General features: G+C 50.0%; 2 protein-coding genes across 2 annotated transcripts; both read right to left on the bottom strand.

The window, feature by feature from the left end:
* Positions 1 to 405: 405 nt before the first annotated feature.
* Positions 406 to 2299, bottom strand: LOC144102247 (BTB/POZ domain-containing protein 6-A-like). Its single transcript, XM_077635553.1, has 2 exons — positions 1874 to 2299; positions 406 to 991 (listed from the first exon to the last, which is right to left on the bottom strand). Exons 1-2 carry the CDS (start codon positions 1987 to 1989, stop codon positions 406 to 408), a joined length of 702 nt encoding a protein of 233 aa, XP_077491679.1. The 5' UTR covers positions 1990 to 2299.
* Positions 2300 to 4603: 2304 nt separating this feature from the next.
* On the bottom strand, positions 4604 to 6684 carry LOC144100170 (BTB/POZ domain-containing protein 6-like). The gene is made up of 2 exons (XM_077633193.1): positions 6358 to 6684; positions 4604 to 5478 (listed from the first exon to the last, which is right to left on the bottom strand). The coding sequence occupies exons 1-2, from the start codon at positions 6471 to 6473 to the stop codon at positions 4893 to 4895; spliced, it is 702 nt and encodes a 233-aa protein (XP_077489319.1). The 5' UTR covers positions 6474 to 6684; the 3' UTR covers positions 4604 to 4892.
* Between the last annotated feature and the right edge of the window lie 7105 nt (positions 6685 to 13789).

Raw genomic sequence — 13789 nt, 5'->3', positions numbered from 1 at the left:
GTGGAAGACTATATACAGTGGTTGCGCACCTGCTGTGCATATATTTCCCAGTAGCTTTTGTTTGTGCCCTTATGTATAAGGATATGCGCATATCTACTTACATGTGTCTATGTATACTGCCAAGAAAAGCAAGAAGCCGGCTGTAACCACCGGAAGGCTGTGACTACACAATGATATATGCGTGCGTTTGACTCGCTTCAGGTGAGCATAAGCCTTAACAACAGTCACTGCACCATTCCACCGTTGCTCAGAGGAATAGTGGAATAGTTTCGCAGTCTCTCTTCACCAAGAGGAAACACCGCCCCCTCACAGGTCTGGCCATCATGTTCTTGCTTTTCTGACTGAAACGGCGTTTAGATGACAAAGCCAACTTGCACCGGGGTGTGCCATCAACGGACTTCGCAACTAAACGCGCGGTGTGCGTACTGTGCAGAAACCATCGGGCATGGGCAACGAGTCCTCATCGATGATGTTGCAAAGTATGGCCAGCGATTCCTCGACGTTCAACATGCCCCACACGTTAGGACCGCGAACAAATACGGTGGCCGAGAGCACGAGAAACCGGAGCTTGGGGAAGAAAGGCTGCACCACGGACCGGAGGTCAGCTGGCTCCCATCCCACCTTGCCGATCTCGAAACACTGCCTGCAGCCCCAGGCGTAGACGGTATGTAGCACCGACATCTCGGGCACATTGTGCACGTTGTCGAGAATGTAGTTCACAGTGCAGTGGAGGCAGGATTGGAACGTCTCCGAGGCGAGAACGAAGAGGCCGTTGTTGCGGAGGACGGCCTTGGCGGGCCCATCTACGCCGTCTTCGCCCATCGTTAGGATGTAGTCCAGAAACGGACACACGTCATCGGGCTCCATATTGCGCTCCACGTATGCGACGCACCTGGCTGCCAATTCAGGCACCATGTACTTGACTGCAGCGCTGCGGGTGCAGGCCGCCTGGAGAACGCTCTCTACCTGGAGCTGTCCACTGTAGAAATACCTGCGTCGCCGAGCAGGTGAGCGTAATAGAGCCCGTTGTCGTCTTTCCAAAGGCAAAAGTGTAACAAAATCGTCCCACTTTATTCTTATTTGAATGAGAAGCGGGAAGCGCTTCCTGTAGCCTTATGAGATTAAGCACAAAGGCAAAGCTCTGGTTTGGGCTGTAATCGTTTCTGGGCGGCAGGGTGCCGTATCCAGCATGCTGTGGGTTTAGCGTTCTTACAAGCAGGCCGTTCGCCCAAACGTCTTTCCCTTTATTAATTATCATCGCCAAGGAAAAAGACCTTTTCCAGTAAGTAATCCTTTAACCAAGCTATGAGTGGGACATTTGCTGGTTGGAACCTGCATGGGCTAGGACACGGCAAAACTCTAGGGCTGTTAATGGCAGTGTAATGGAGAACGTCATCACGTGAACTTACAACATTTAAGAGGGAGGCCTGCTGAGGATCACAGCAGGGAGGTTAGAGAGAATAATGAAGCAGGCAGCGAGCTTACGTCTCCTAGAATCAGTACAGCAACGGTGGATGCGTCCAGCGTGCGGGCCATAGGCCAAGCAGGCTTGGAGGACTCAGGGTTCAGAGCCGTACTTCGCCTTGTTTGGCGGCTAACGCACAGCACTGAGTCCTGATACTCTTCTTTTTCTGGGTATTTGCTAAGTTTGGTTTTTTAGCAGCTAACATTTTAAATTTTGTTTTAGTGATAAAGTGTTAACTTATAGCAATTCCTTCTTTACTCGCCTGTTAACTCGGTGGCCCCTCTATAGTGTTGTTAGAATAGACTGCAATAGAATCAAGCTTATATTTCTGCATGTAATACAAACTACAGGTGATCAAGTGTTTTGAACAAAATTCATAAATGAATTGTGAGCGAAGGGAGGTTCTACCTTAGAAGCCCTTCCACGCCGTCCGGATGCAGGTCCGTAATAGTGACGCGGTCTCCGCTGCCAAAGTGCCCAAAAAACATGGCCCTGAAGACATCGTTCTGCAGGGCCAGGATCATGCGATGCGCTTTAAAAGATGCGTGCTTTTCGGGAGCGTGTTCCCAGCGCACGACTATTTCCACATCGGAGAGCTCCTGTGTGTCGAGAAACCTCGACAGGGAGAACTGCGAAAGAATAACATAGATTAGTTGGCTGCTGCAAACGAGTTATAAATCGTGGTGTCTAACATAGGAAACTGACACATGGGCTATGAGGGACGCCGTATAGTGGTGGGCTCTGAATTAATGTAGACAAGACCGCCTGATGTTGTTACGTGCACTGACACCGCACAGAACAGGGGCGCCTTGTGCATTTCACTTCCATTCAAAATACGGCCGCCGCTGCAAGGATCTAACTCCCATCTCCATGGCACAAAACGAAGCGGGACTGATAAAAGCCGCGTGGTCATCCTGGACTTTACATTCACAGATCCCTGTGAGTCCTCACAAAACGCCTTCCTCACTGGCGCAGCGTTAAGCGATGCGGCACTGTCGGGCGATGGCAGACGCTGCCACCGGTGGGGCTTGTGACACCAAAGTTGCTCTTCCCGAGCAATCTATCGCAATCAATGATTAATTTAACAGCCACCTGCCACGGAGGTCTGTTTTCCCACAATCCGGTGGGCAGGTTGTGATTACGCCACAAGGTCACGTGAGCTAGATGGCCCACATAGGTGTCTTCTCAGGGGTTAACCACATGGGCCACCTTACGCTGCCCTGTTTTTCGCTTACAACGCAGGCGCCGCCAACACCGGAATTCTACGTAACGGTGCCTTTAACGCTACCGTGTTAAAAAATAGGTCATTGCACACACGGAAAATATAATCTCGTTTTAGCTAACTCTGGTACACATTAGCATTCATTGTATGTTTAGAGAACAGATTCTCAATTTTTTTTTTAAACTCCTCACAAGCTCCGCTTACCCTCATTTATAATAGATGGCACGCTTAAGGCGAAGGTGTTTCACAAATGTTAAGAAACGTATATTAATAGTCATCGATCATTATTGTACGTTGACAATGTATCCCCTTGTGTTCTTGAAGTTGCAGTCGGCTAAAGGAGAAATAAAAAGCAGCAAAAGTCGATATGGATCCGTGTTTAAGTCTGGAGTGTCGGAGAGCACGTCGCATAGAGGGCAGGCACCCAATGCTACTACTGGAGCGCACAGTTATTTTTCTAATTTCAGCTTAGTCATCGTTTATCACAATAAGCTGAGTGTCAAACACGCTATCCGTAAGCCGTCGATGCATGTTCCTTCGACTTGTTTAAAGAGAAGCCTTGCCTGCCTTCTCCGACAGTGGGCTTGTCTGCGAAGTAATATGCAGAGTACCCAAGCCAGCTCAAGGAAACCATTAACGCTATTACGTCATACCTTCAAGACGGAGCTAAAGAGACCATCGGAATTTTATAGGAAGTGAAAAAAGAATAAAGAGATTAGGACTCCATCGATTTACCACTCATACCACTTCAGCCCTCGGTGAGAAGTGTGAAAGATGGATGGAAATTCATGCAGTTGGATACCAGATATTACAGTTAATGCTATACAGACATTGTCGCTGCAAGGATGCAAGCTTTGCCAGAGTATTGAAGTGGTTCCGTTATTTCTGAGTCGTTATGGGTCGACTTTTGCGTTCTCCAAAACGCGTTGCCCGCGAAATACTTTCCGAGTACGAACCTAGCCACAGCTAATTAATTATTAGACTTGTTCTGACAGCTCGGCATGCTGGCAGTAAAAATTATTTAAGGCACACAGTTTTGCTGCAAGTAGAGTGCAGATTTACTATCGTCCTTAAAAGCAGGCAACTTTAATATCTACGGCTAATGGGGAAAAAAATGGCACCGGGCCGTCGCTGAGTCAGCACGAAAATAAGGCGCAACCGATATCTCTTGTGCATGTAACATACTTTGTTTAATGTCCGAAAGACTTAATTACGGGAAACAGTTCACGTGCAGTTCGGCACATGCCAATCAGACTTTAACGTTCACGCTGTTTCGTCCTAAGGTCTCACCATGACGATGACCGGCGTTGACTTGCTCGATCTGGCAGAGATCTACAGCACCAGCTCATCGGCTGTCTCGCAGCTAATCACAATTCGGTTCGTCGGCATTCTCGTTGTTTCTCTCGCCGGTAAGCAGTCTAGGGTACGGTCCCTTAAGCCTTGTTTATGATAAGCCGTTTAGCTTGGCAGTTGTTGAGATGCGTGTAGAACGCGGTCTGTTTATTTCCCAAAAAGCCCGCACAATGGATCAAGCTGCCTAGTTATCGACAACGAAGTCAGACCCACGTTCTCTGTACGCATCTTCTCTGCGCTTCTCTGCCCCAGGCGGCAAGCTGTTCGACACGTACAACACACACGTCGACCCCATCATGGTCATTGGACTGTCTTGCTTCACAGCAATCATGATCCCGTTTCCGATTTCTTACCGCTGGTGCACATTATGCTCTTGATAGAGGGATTCAGCTTGGGTGCCTTCAAAACAGGTAAGTGTGACATACCCATTCCAGTATGACGTGCTCTGTGAGGGGCTATATGAAGTGACTGCGCACCTGCTGTGCATATATTTCTCAGTACCTTTTGCTTAGGTCCTTATATATAAAGATACGCGCACATCTACTTATACGTGCTTCCGTATACTGCCATGAAAAGCAAGAAGCCGGCTGTAACCACCGGAAGGCTGTGACTACACAATGATATATGCGTGCGTGTGACTACCTTTAGGTGAGCATAAGCCTAAACAACAGTCACTGCACCATTCCACCGTTGCGCAGCGGTATAGTGGAATAGTTTCGCAGTCTCTCTTGACCAAGAGAAAACACCGCTCCCTCACAGGTCTGCCCATCATGTTCTTGCTTTTCTGAACTAAACGGCGTTTAATTGACAAAGCCAACTTGCACCGGGGCGTGCCATCAACGGCCTCCGCAACTAAACGCGCGGTGTGCGTACTGTGCAGAAACCATCGGGCATGGGCAACGAGTCCTCATCGATGATGTTGCAAAGTATGGCCAGCGATTCCTCGACGTTCAACATGCCCCACACGTTAGGACCGCGAACAAATTCGGTGGCCGAGAGCACGAGAAACCGGAGCTTGAGAAAGAACGGCTGCACCACGGAACGGAGGTCAGCTGGCTCTCCGCCAACATTGCCGCTCTCCAGACACTGCCTGCAGCCCCAGGCGTGGACGGCTTGCAGCACCGACATCTCGGGCACATTGTGCACGTTGTCGAGAATATAGTTCACGGTGCAATGGAGGCAAGACTCGAACGTCTCCGAAGCGAGAACGAAGAGGCCGTTGTTGCGGAGTTCGGCCTTGGCGGGCCCGTCCACGTCGTCTTCGCCCATCGTCAGGATGTAGTCCAGAAACGGACATACGTCATCAGGCTCCATATTGCGCTCCACGTATTCGACGCACCTCGCTGCCAATTCAGGCACCATGTACTTGACTGCAGCGCTGCGGGTGCAGGTCGCCTGGAGAACGCTCTCTACCTGGAGCTGTCCACTGTAGAAATACCTGCGTCGCGGAGCAGGTGAGCGTAATAGAGCCCGTTGTCGTCTTTACAAAGGCACAAGTGTAACAAAATCGTCCCACTTTATTCTTATTTGAATGACAAGCGGGAAGCGCTTCCTGTAGTCTTATGAGGTTAAACACAAAGGCAAAGCTCTGGTTTGGGCAGTAATGGTTTCTGGGCGGCAATGTGCCGTATCCAGCATGCTATGGGTTTAGCGTTCTTACAAGCAGGCCGCTCGCCCAAACGTCTTTCCCTTGATTAATTATCATCCCCAAAGAAAAAGACCTTTCCTAAAAGTAATCCTTTATCCAAGCTATGAGTGGGACATTTGCTGGTTGGAACCTCCATAGGCTAGGACACGGCAAAACTCTAGGGCTGTTAATGGGAGTGTAATGGAGAACGTCATCACGTGAACTTAGAACTTTTAAGAGGGAGGCCTGCTGAGGATCACATCAGGGCCGTTAGAGAGAATAATGAAGCCGGCAGCGAGCTTAAGTCTCATAGAATCAGTGCGGTAACGGTGGATGAGTCCAGCGTGCCGGCCATAGAGCAAGCAGGCTTAGAGGACTCAGGGTTCAGAGCCGTACTTCGCCTTGTTTGGCGCCTAACGCGCAGCACTGAGTCCTGATACTCTTTTCTTTCTAGTTACTTGCTATGTTTGGTTTCTTAGATGACATTTCAAATTTTGTTTTAGTAATACAGTGTTAACTTATAGCATTCCCCACTGTACTCGCATGTTAACTCGGTGGGCCCTCTAAAGATGTTGTTAGAATAGACTGCAATAGAATCAAGCTTATATTTCTGCATGTAATACGAACTACAGGTCATCAAGAGTTTTGAACAAAATTCATAAATGAAGCGTGAGCGAAGGGAGGTTCTACCGTAGAAGCCCTTCCACGCCGTCCGGATGCAGGTCCGTAATAGTCACGCGGTCTTCGCGGCCGAAGTGCCCAAAAAACATGGCCCTGAAGACTTCGTTCTGCAGGGCCAGGATCATGCGATGCGCTTTGAAAGATGCTTGCTGCTCGGGAGCGTGTTCCCAGCGCACGACAATCTCTACATCGGCAAGCTCCTGTGTGTCGAGAAATCTCGACAGGGAGAACTGCGAAAGAATAACATAGATTAGTTGGCTGCTGCAAACGAGTTACAAATTGTGGTGTCTAACATGCGATACTGACACATGGGCTATGAGGGACGCCGTGTAGTGGTGGGCTCTGAATTAATATAGAATCACTCCGCCTGAGGTTCTTACGTGCACTGACGCCGCACAGAACAGGGGCGCCTTGTGCATTTCACTTCCATTCAAAATACGGCCGCCGCTTCAAGGATCTAACTCCCATCTCCATGGCACAAAACGAAGAAGGACTGATAAAAGCCTCGTGACGACGGCGATAAGAAAATAAAAATAAACATAAGTTTTGTTTGCAGCAATATGTATTTCTTTTGAAGATGGTTTGGTTTGGTTTATGGGGGTTTAACCTCCCAAAGCGACTCAGGCTATGAAAGACACCGTAGTGAAGGCCTCCGGAAATTTCTACCACCTGGGGTTCTTTAACGTGCACTAACATCGCACAGTACACGGGCCTCTAGAATTTCGCCTTCATAGAAATTCCGCCGCCGCAGCCGGGATCGAACCCGCGTCTTCGGGTCAGCAGCGGATTGCCGTAACTACTGAGCCACCGCGGCGGTTTTCTTATGAAGAGCTGCCGTTCAAAGCAGCAGCGCTTCCCGATTCACCGAACACAAAGCATCAATAGAATATCAACAATGAAGCAAGTGCTGTCAAAATGCAAACAAAACACGGAACACGGAAAGTTTTATGCGCGAAAATCAAACGTCAAGGTATGAGTCTCATCATGAGTTTCAATTACGTCCGATTCTTCAGGGCACACTGCAAAAGCCGAATTGATATCCACAGAAGGACCCTTTACAGGGGCTGTTTAAAGCAGCCAGTGTCGGACGTGCTCATAACGCTGGGTGCGGCACAATGTTTGCAGTGTTAGGGTAGGGCTGCCCACACCAGCCGTGGCCACTGAATGGCTCATCGGGATACATACAGTGCAGTGGCAGATACTACGATGGGAGAGATAAATTAATTAAACATAAGTTCCCCGGCTCGTGTCGCTAAGTATAACGGGCTCTACAATGTAGTAACAGTCTGTTGTGGCTGCCATAAAAATATTCAAAAGTAATAGGCCTCCACCTGCGCCGCTTTCTCACAAGAGGATCAAAAAAATAATAGATGTTAATTAACATGTGTCAGGGAGGACTATTGTAGTTGTTACACCTGTAGGTGAAAATATAAACGAAGTGAAGAAACTACGCGAGATAAACCAGACTTCCGGGTCGCGTTCCTTGGAAGAGTTCCCTAATCTGCCCTGGGAAAAGATGGGCAAGATGCGGTGCAGGCTAAGGAAATCTGTTTATCGGGAACTGGTTGTGGGAGCTGAAGAGAAGTGGGAACAGCGGGGGATTTCGTTATTCATGGCGATAGTGTCGAGCTCCTATTCAGGCCTCCCAAGAGGGTGAGCACCAGTTCTGCCGAATGTGCGACTGCTGGCCTCCAAACGTACTTCTGTCGCTATTCAACGTCCTCCGGGATCCCCGACCCACTCACACCCAGAACGTATGGAGGCAGAACTGTCCTATAGAAGGACACAACTTACTAACGGAGGAACATTGGTCTTAAAGGGAGGCTCTGCAACTGATCTATGGCCCTTTTTTATTTGTCATTACGTCCCGATCAACCTCCTCGGACCTTCCAGCGCGCACCTGCTAACAAGCTATAGTCCTTGAACGGGACGGTGGATCCGCGAATTTGCTGGCCTATGCGTCAGGCTTACCTCAGGCACTGTTTCTGTCTGAGTAGATACAACGACGCGGGGAGAACTGGTGCAGTGCGAACAGTTGGTGCGTCTGTAGCATCTGCGGCACTGCACTGAAATTGAAAAAGAAGGCAGGAGTTTAACACGAGCCACGATTCCCGCGAGCTAAGGAAACGTGTTGAAATCGTGCAAGCAAGTTCTGAGCAGTCCGGTAGGTGCCCTAGCAAGGCTAACGCCCATTCATGAAAAAAAAAAAGAGATCGAATAAGTACATCGAGAACAATAGCAAATAGATAAAAGAAGTACATTCCACAAAGGGCACCCTCACATCTGCAAAACAGAGCTGTGCAGTCGTGAAGAGCCCTGTAATGAGCGCACCCGCTCTATATGGCCAGCCGGTCCGCCATCCCACCTGACCATGATGGCTACTAGATGGCGGCATCATGCAAGATCCACCCACTACTCGCAGCCAGAACCGCATAAGGCGAACTAGTTAGCATTAACATGATAAAAAACTGCAATTAGCATAAAAACCAACTGATTCATTTTAGAAATTACACAGCGTTGTGAGCAGCCGCAGCACGAAAAAGAAACCATAAGCCTACTTGCAACCGACATTCATTGGGCATGCCCAAATAAAGGAAGTGGCTATATATTACCGGAAGCTGGCAGAACCTCCAGAAAAACATGATGTCGGTGGTGCCATCTAATTGGCTCGCTGTGATCACGTGAATAGTGCAGCCGCCCTCGAGTGGGATTGTTTTTTAATAGATGACTAAAGTAGGACCCTCGACCACATAATTTGGGAGTGCCCGATTTCTCCCGGGGTGGGCAAAAATATTGACAGTGGAGAAGCCTGGGAGACCCTGCTAAGAAGCCCGGACCCTGAGCTCCAACGCACCTCCACCGTCTATCCGGCGGAAGAGGCCGCTACCAGTCAAGGACTGCCAGCCAGCCTCTAACTGCGGACGAGCAACTCCCCGTCTCCCAGGCCTGTGTGCCGGGGGCGGGGAGAAACGTCTTTTTCTTATCGAAATAAAAGTTTACAATCAATCAATCTCTGCTCTCGACCCGTCCTGATGTCGGCGCATGAAGCGCTGTAAAAAAATGCGAGCCATTTTTCTGTGTTCTATTTTTCAGAGTGGCAATCAGTGTGATCCTTCTTTGTGATTAGTGTTGTATCTGTGCGTCGCTGCCGCTGCTCGATGGCCTAATCATAACTTCTCAGACTTGATCCACTCGACGAAAACTTCACTCTCTGAATTTATTTAGGTTAAGTAAACAGGATGAATAGCCAATAAGTACACATCTCCCGGAACGTTCGAGCAGCCAGCGGAGCTAGCTGCTCGTCGTGCAACTGAACTCTCCCCACGCCGTCCGAACTCCCCTCCAACCGTGAAACCTTTGGGAGGCGCCGACGCTCGCTCCCGTACAAAAAAACTTCCGTTTTGGGAGGGCCTGCAAGGCTCTTAACTTCTTTCTTCGGAAGACCACAGCGCGACCCTCCAAACGGGGAGAAACGTCTTTTCTGATGGAACTTAAAAGTTGTTCCATCAATCAAGCAATCAGTCAATCAATCAATCAATCAATCAATCAATCAGTCAGTCAGTCAGTCAGTCAGTCAATCAATCAGTCAATCGATAGATTCATGGATCGATTGATCAATCAATCAATCGGGACAAATCAATATGTGTTTCCTCTGGAGCATTCAGATTTGTTGGGCTAAGTTTGATTGCTGTCCGCCGGCAGCTTTTTGCGCAGGGTATTCTGCCAGCAAAACAGCTGGAAAAAGAGAATTCCGCCAGTGTCGTTTCATTGGCTGTGTGGTGTGATGTGATCGGAAAAAGGAAATCGGGTCTAACTGCCGGCAAAGCTCCCTGCGGGCTATTTTGCCGGCTGCTGGCACAGTAGTCTCCACCTTAATTAAACGCGCGCATTTTCTAATTGTGCTTAATAATAATTGGTTTTTGGTGGAAAGGAAATGGCGCAGTATCTGTCTCATTTATCGTTGGACACCTGAACCGCGCCGTAAGGGAAGGGATAAAGGAGGGAGTGAAAGAAGAAAGAGAGAAATAGGTGCCGTAGTTGAGGGGTCCGGAATAATTTCGACCACCTGGGGATCTTTAACGTGCACTGACATCGCACAGCACACGGGCGCCTTAGCGTTTTTCCTCCATAAAAACGCAGCCGCCGAGGTCGGGTTCGAACCCGGGAACTCGGGATCAGTAGTCGAGCGCCCTAACCACTGAGCCACCGCGGCGGGTCTAATTGTGCTTCATTTCCCCAATTTTTCGTCCAGAAGTGACACGAAACATAAGTTACACGAAAAGGCAAATCGTTAAGTGCTTCGTAGTACAAATACATTCGCATACGGAGCGCCCTCGCGATACAAAACAAGGCGAAATAAAGGGTCAGGGGAAGGAAAAGCCGGTTACTCACTCGTAGTATCCTCTAAGAAAGAGCAGCCTTTCCACCGACGCCGCACACGAAGGTACCAACGCCAAGAAGGACTGGGGCACGAAACCGGCTAACTTCGGTTCTGATTTTTTTTTCCTTGTCTTCGCTGGTGAACCGGCTACGCGTGTGCACGTTCGCAGCAAAAAGGCGCCAACTGACACACTCTGCAGACTTCCGCTTAGTCACAAACAGAGAGCGCGATGAAGCCGAGCCAAATTTTGTTGGAAATGAATGAAAGCAGGTTAGATATAACCGACTGTACCGTATTCTAAAATCTGCATTCATGCCTAAAGAAAAAGTGCTGTCTAGAATTTCTTTCTTCTTTCTTTTTCATCGCAACTGATGAGCTGCCGGCTTCCGAAATAGAGTACTACCATTCATACCAATGGAACCACCCTCCCTCCGGAATGCTTTACAGCAAACTAAACGTTCGGGTGGTAATCACCGATCAGCAGCGGGTGAGTCACTTAGCTTCCAAAAAATAGCCACGTTTTCGATCAGGCCTGTTAACATATTCTAGGAAAGACCAGAGCATTGCTTTTCTAACGCAGCGAAACGGCTGCAGCAGCAATTACGCTGACTGTAGCATGGGAGGCGCAGGCAACGATATGCGGCCTCGTGCTTCCCGCTATGCATTTTCATTTTACCTCGTGCAGTTTGCGCAATGCGATAATTCACTGTCATAGTGCGCACCGACATGCTGTGCCATGCAGGTGATGCGAAAGCTAGTGGAACAATTTCCCAGCGGCAGTCCCGATCTCCGTCTCGACGCCGACCTTCGCCACAGCCCCAAAGCTCCTCCCGGATGGCGAAGCGACGGTCGCCAAGCCCCCGCCTTCAAGCGCCCATTCACACATGAGAGTCGCAGAGGTCGCGCGACTGTTTTGGTCGAAAAGCGACAGTCGCGGGCCAATCGCTCGCTGCTCGATTTTGCAGCCTCGCGACTGCGAGTCGCAAACCGCTGAACCAATCAGCGAGCGAGCCGAGCTTCCGGCAACGACGCCGCTCGCGGGTGCGCCGAGCTGCCGTAGTCGTCACTAAGCCTAGCCGGTTTCGCATCGATGCCGCTGCTGAGGGCGTTTTGGAACTGACCAGCGCTGTAACCAAGACGCTACTTTCGTCACGGCTTTATTGTGAACCCCGTCTCATGATAATATAAAAATATGCTCGATTTCCGTGGCGCCTTCTGCAGCGGAGAAACAGACGCCAGGCAATCGTGCCGCTTTGGGCAACAGCAGCAAAGCAGCTATGAGAAGAAATTTGCTTGTATCCAGCAGCTCAGTATTGACCAACGACCCTCAAAATTGATTCATTTTTGCATTTCGACTTCCCAGAGCATGGTATGAACGCGAACAAACAACATACTAGCGCATTTTTCTGATGCTAGAGGCCGGCATCCAGGCTGGCTGGCAGGACGCTTGTGCGGCCGCGGTGCACATTGCCGCTATATCTTCCTCTTCGCTCAGGTCGTCGCAGAACATTGTTAATATCGAGTGACCAGAGCACTTCCGAGGGTCAAGCGCGAGCGCAGGAGATGCGGCCAAAGCAGACGAAACTCTCGAAAGCGCGCGAACGGCGTCATTCCCAAAAGTTCTTATTTCAGACGAGAATCGAACGAGAAGGCGACCCGCAGGTCGCGCGACCTCTGCGACTCTCAAGTGTGAATGAGCCCTAAGATTAAAGCCAGCAACCTCCGGGGGCGAGGCCTCCGGGGTCGATGCGAACAAGACCCCCCGACAGCGCGAACAGCGACCGACCGTGGCTTAAAATCGCCGACGGCAGTTCCTGAACTCCAAGATCGATTCTCGCTAGATACACCCCTGGTCCTCGACAGCTATAAGATTAGCGCTTTGGTGGACACTGGCGCTGATTTCTCGGTTTTAAGCAGAAACCTAGCGGTGCTTCTTAAAAAGGTAACGATGCCGGGGTCTGGTACGCATATCCGCATGGCTGGCGGACATGCCGTAACTCCGCTTGACCTGTGCACGGCAAGGGTCCAAATTCGCAGCTCTACATTTGATGTCAGCTGCCTAGTTCTACCCGACTGCTCCCGTGACTGCATGCTTGGCGTTGATTTTCTCCCTGGAGTATGAGCTATTACTGACCTCCGAAAGCGCACTGTCACATTTTCTGTAGAGAAAGTTGACGTTTATACATCGCGGACATTCAACGCCGCGCCGCCCTTCACATTTCCGCGACAGTGATTGGATTCCGCCACGCTGCAGTGTTTTTGTGAGTGTTCACTGCGACAGACAACGTGACCGCACAGCCGTCGGCGATGGGAACCTGTCCCTTTTGCTCACCCGCGGCATCGGATCAGCGCGAAGCCTCATCCATCTCCGCAACGACTGGTCTGAGCTCCTGGTGGCTAACTTCACTCACGGACCACGGCATCTTTTTCATGCTACTGGGATCGCATTCGCTGACCCCTTAGCGGAGATTTCTGAATGTTTCGCGTTTGAAGCTGCTAGACCTGTGCGCCCGTCCCTTCACGGCCTTGATGTCAGTCCACACCTCTCGGCGACTCAGCAGCGAGAACTCCGAGCCCTCCTACTCGAATACACTGCCTGTTTCGCGTCTTCGTCGAAAGTACGGCAAACGGGTCTTCTGAAGCACCGCATATTACGCCCGACGATGCCCGCCCTATCCGCCAGCAGCCGTACCGTATCTCATCGACGGAACGCGACGCGATCCAAACGCAGGTGAAGGAGATGCTTTCTGATGGAATCATTCAACCTTCAAGTTACACGTGGTCGTCACCTGTTGTGCTGGTGAAGAAAAAGAATTGCAACTTCCGCTTCTGTGTTGTTTATCGAAATCTGAACAGCATCACTAAAAAAGACGTCTACCCGCTAGCCCGTATCGCCTACTCGCTCGAAAGACTTCGTCGCGTCCAGTACTTCTCCTCAATTGACTTAAAGAGTGGGTACTGGCAGATAGAGGTCGACGAACGGGACCCTGAAAAAACGGCAGTTTGCCCACAATCCGGTGGGCAGGTTGTGATGACGCCACAAGGTCACGTGACCTAGAT

This window comes from Amblyomma americanum, chromosome 8, assembly GCF_052857255.1.
Source record: "Amblyomma americanum isolate KBUSLIRL-KWMA chromosome 8, ASM5285725v1, whole genome shotgun sequence".
Classification (NCBI taxonomy): domain Eukaryota; kingdom Metazoa; phylum Arthropoda; class Arachnida; order Ixodida; family Ixodidae; genus Amblyomma; species Amblyomma americanum.
This window is presented reverse-complemented; position numbering and strand designations above follow the sequence as displayed.

Excerpts from the sequence above, each read along its gene's own strand:
- LOC144102247 (XM_077635553.1), bottom strand. The coding sequence starts at position 1,989 with ATGATCCTGGCCCTGCAGAACGATGTCTTCAGGGCCATGTTTTTTGGG. Across the intron at positions 992-1,873 it reads GGCGTGGAAGGGCTTCTAAG|GTATTTCTACAGTGGACAGC; the intron begins GTAGAACCTCCC and ends TCGGCGACGCAG.
- LOC144100170 (XM_077633193.1), bottom strand. The coding sequence starts at position 6,473 with ATGATCCTGGCCCTGCAGAACGAAGTCTTCAGGGCCATGTTTTTTGGG. Across the intron at positions 5,479-6,357 it reads GGCGTGGAAGGGCTTCTACG|GTATTTCTACAGTGGACAGC; the intron begins GTAGAACCTCCC and ends TCCGCGACGCAG.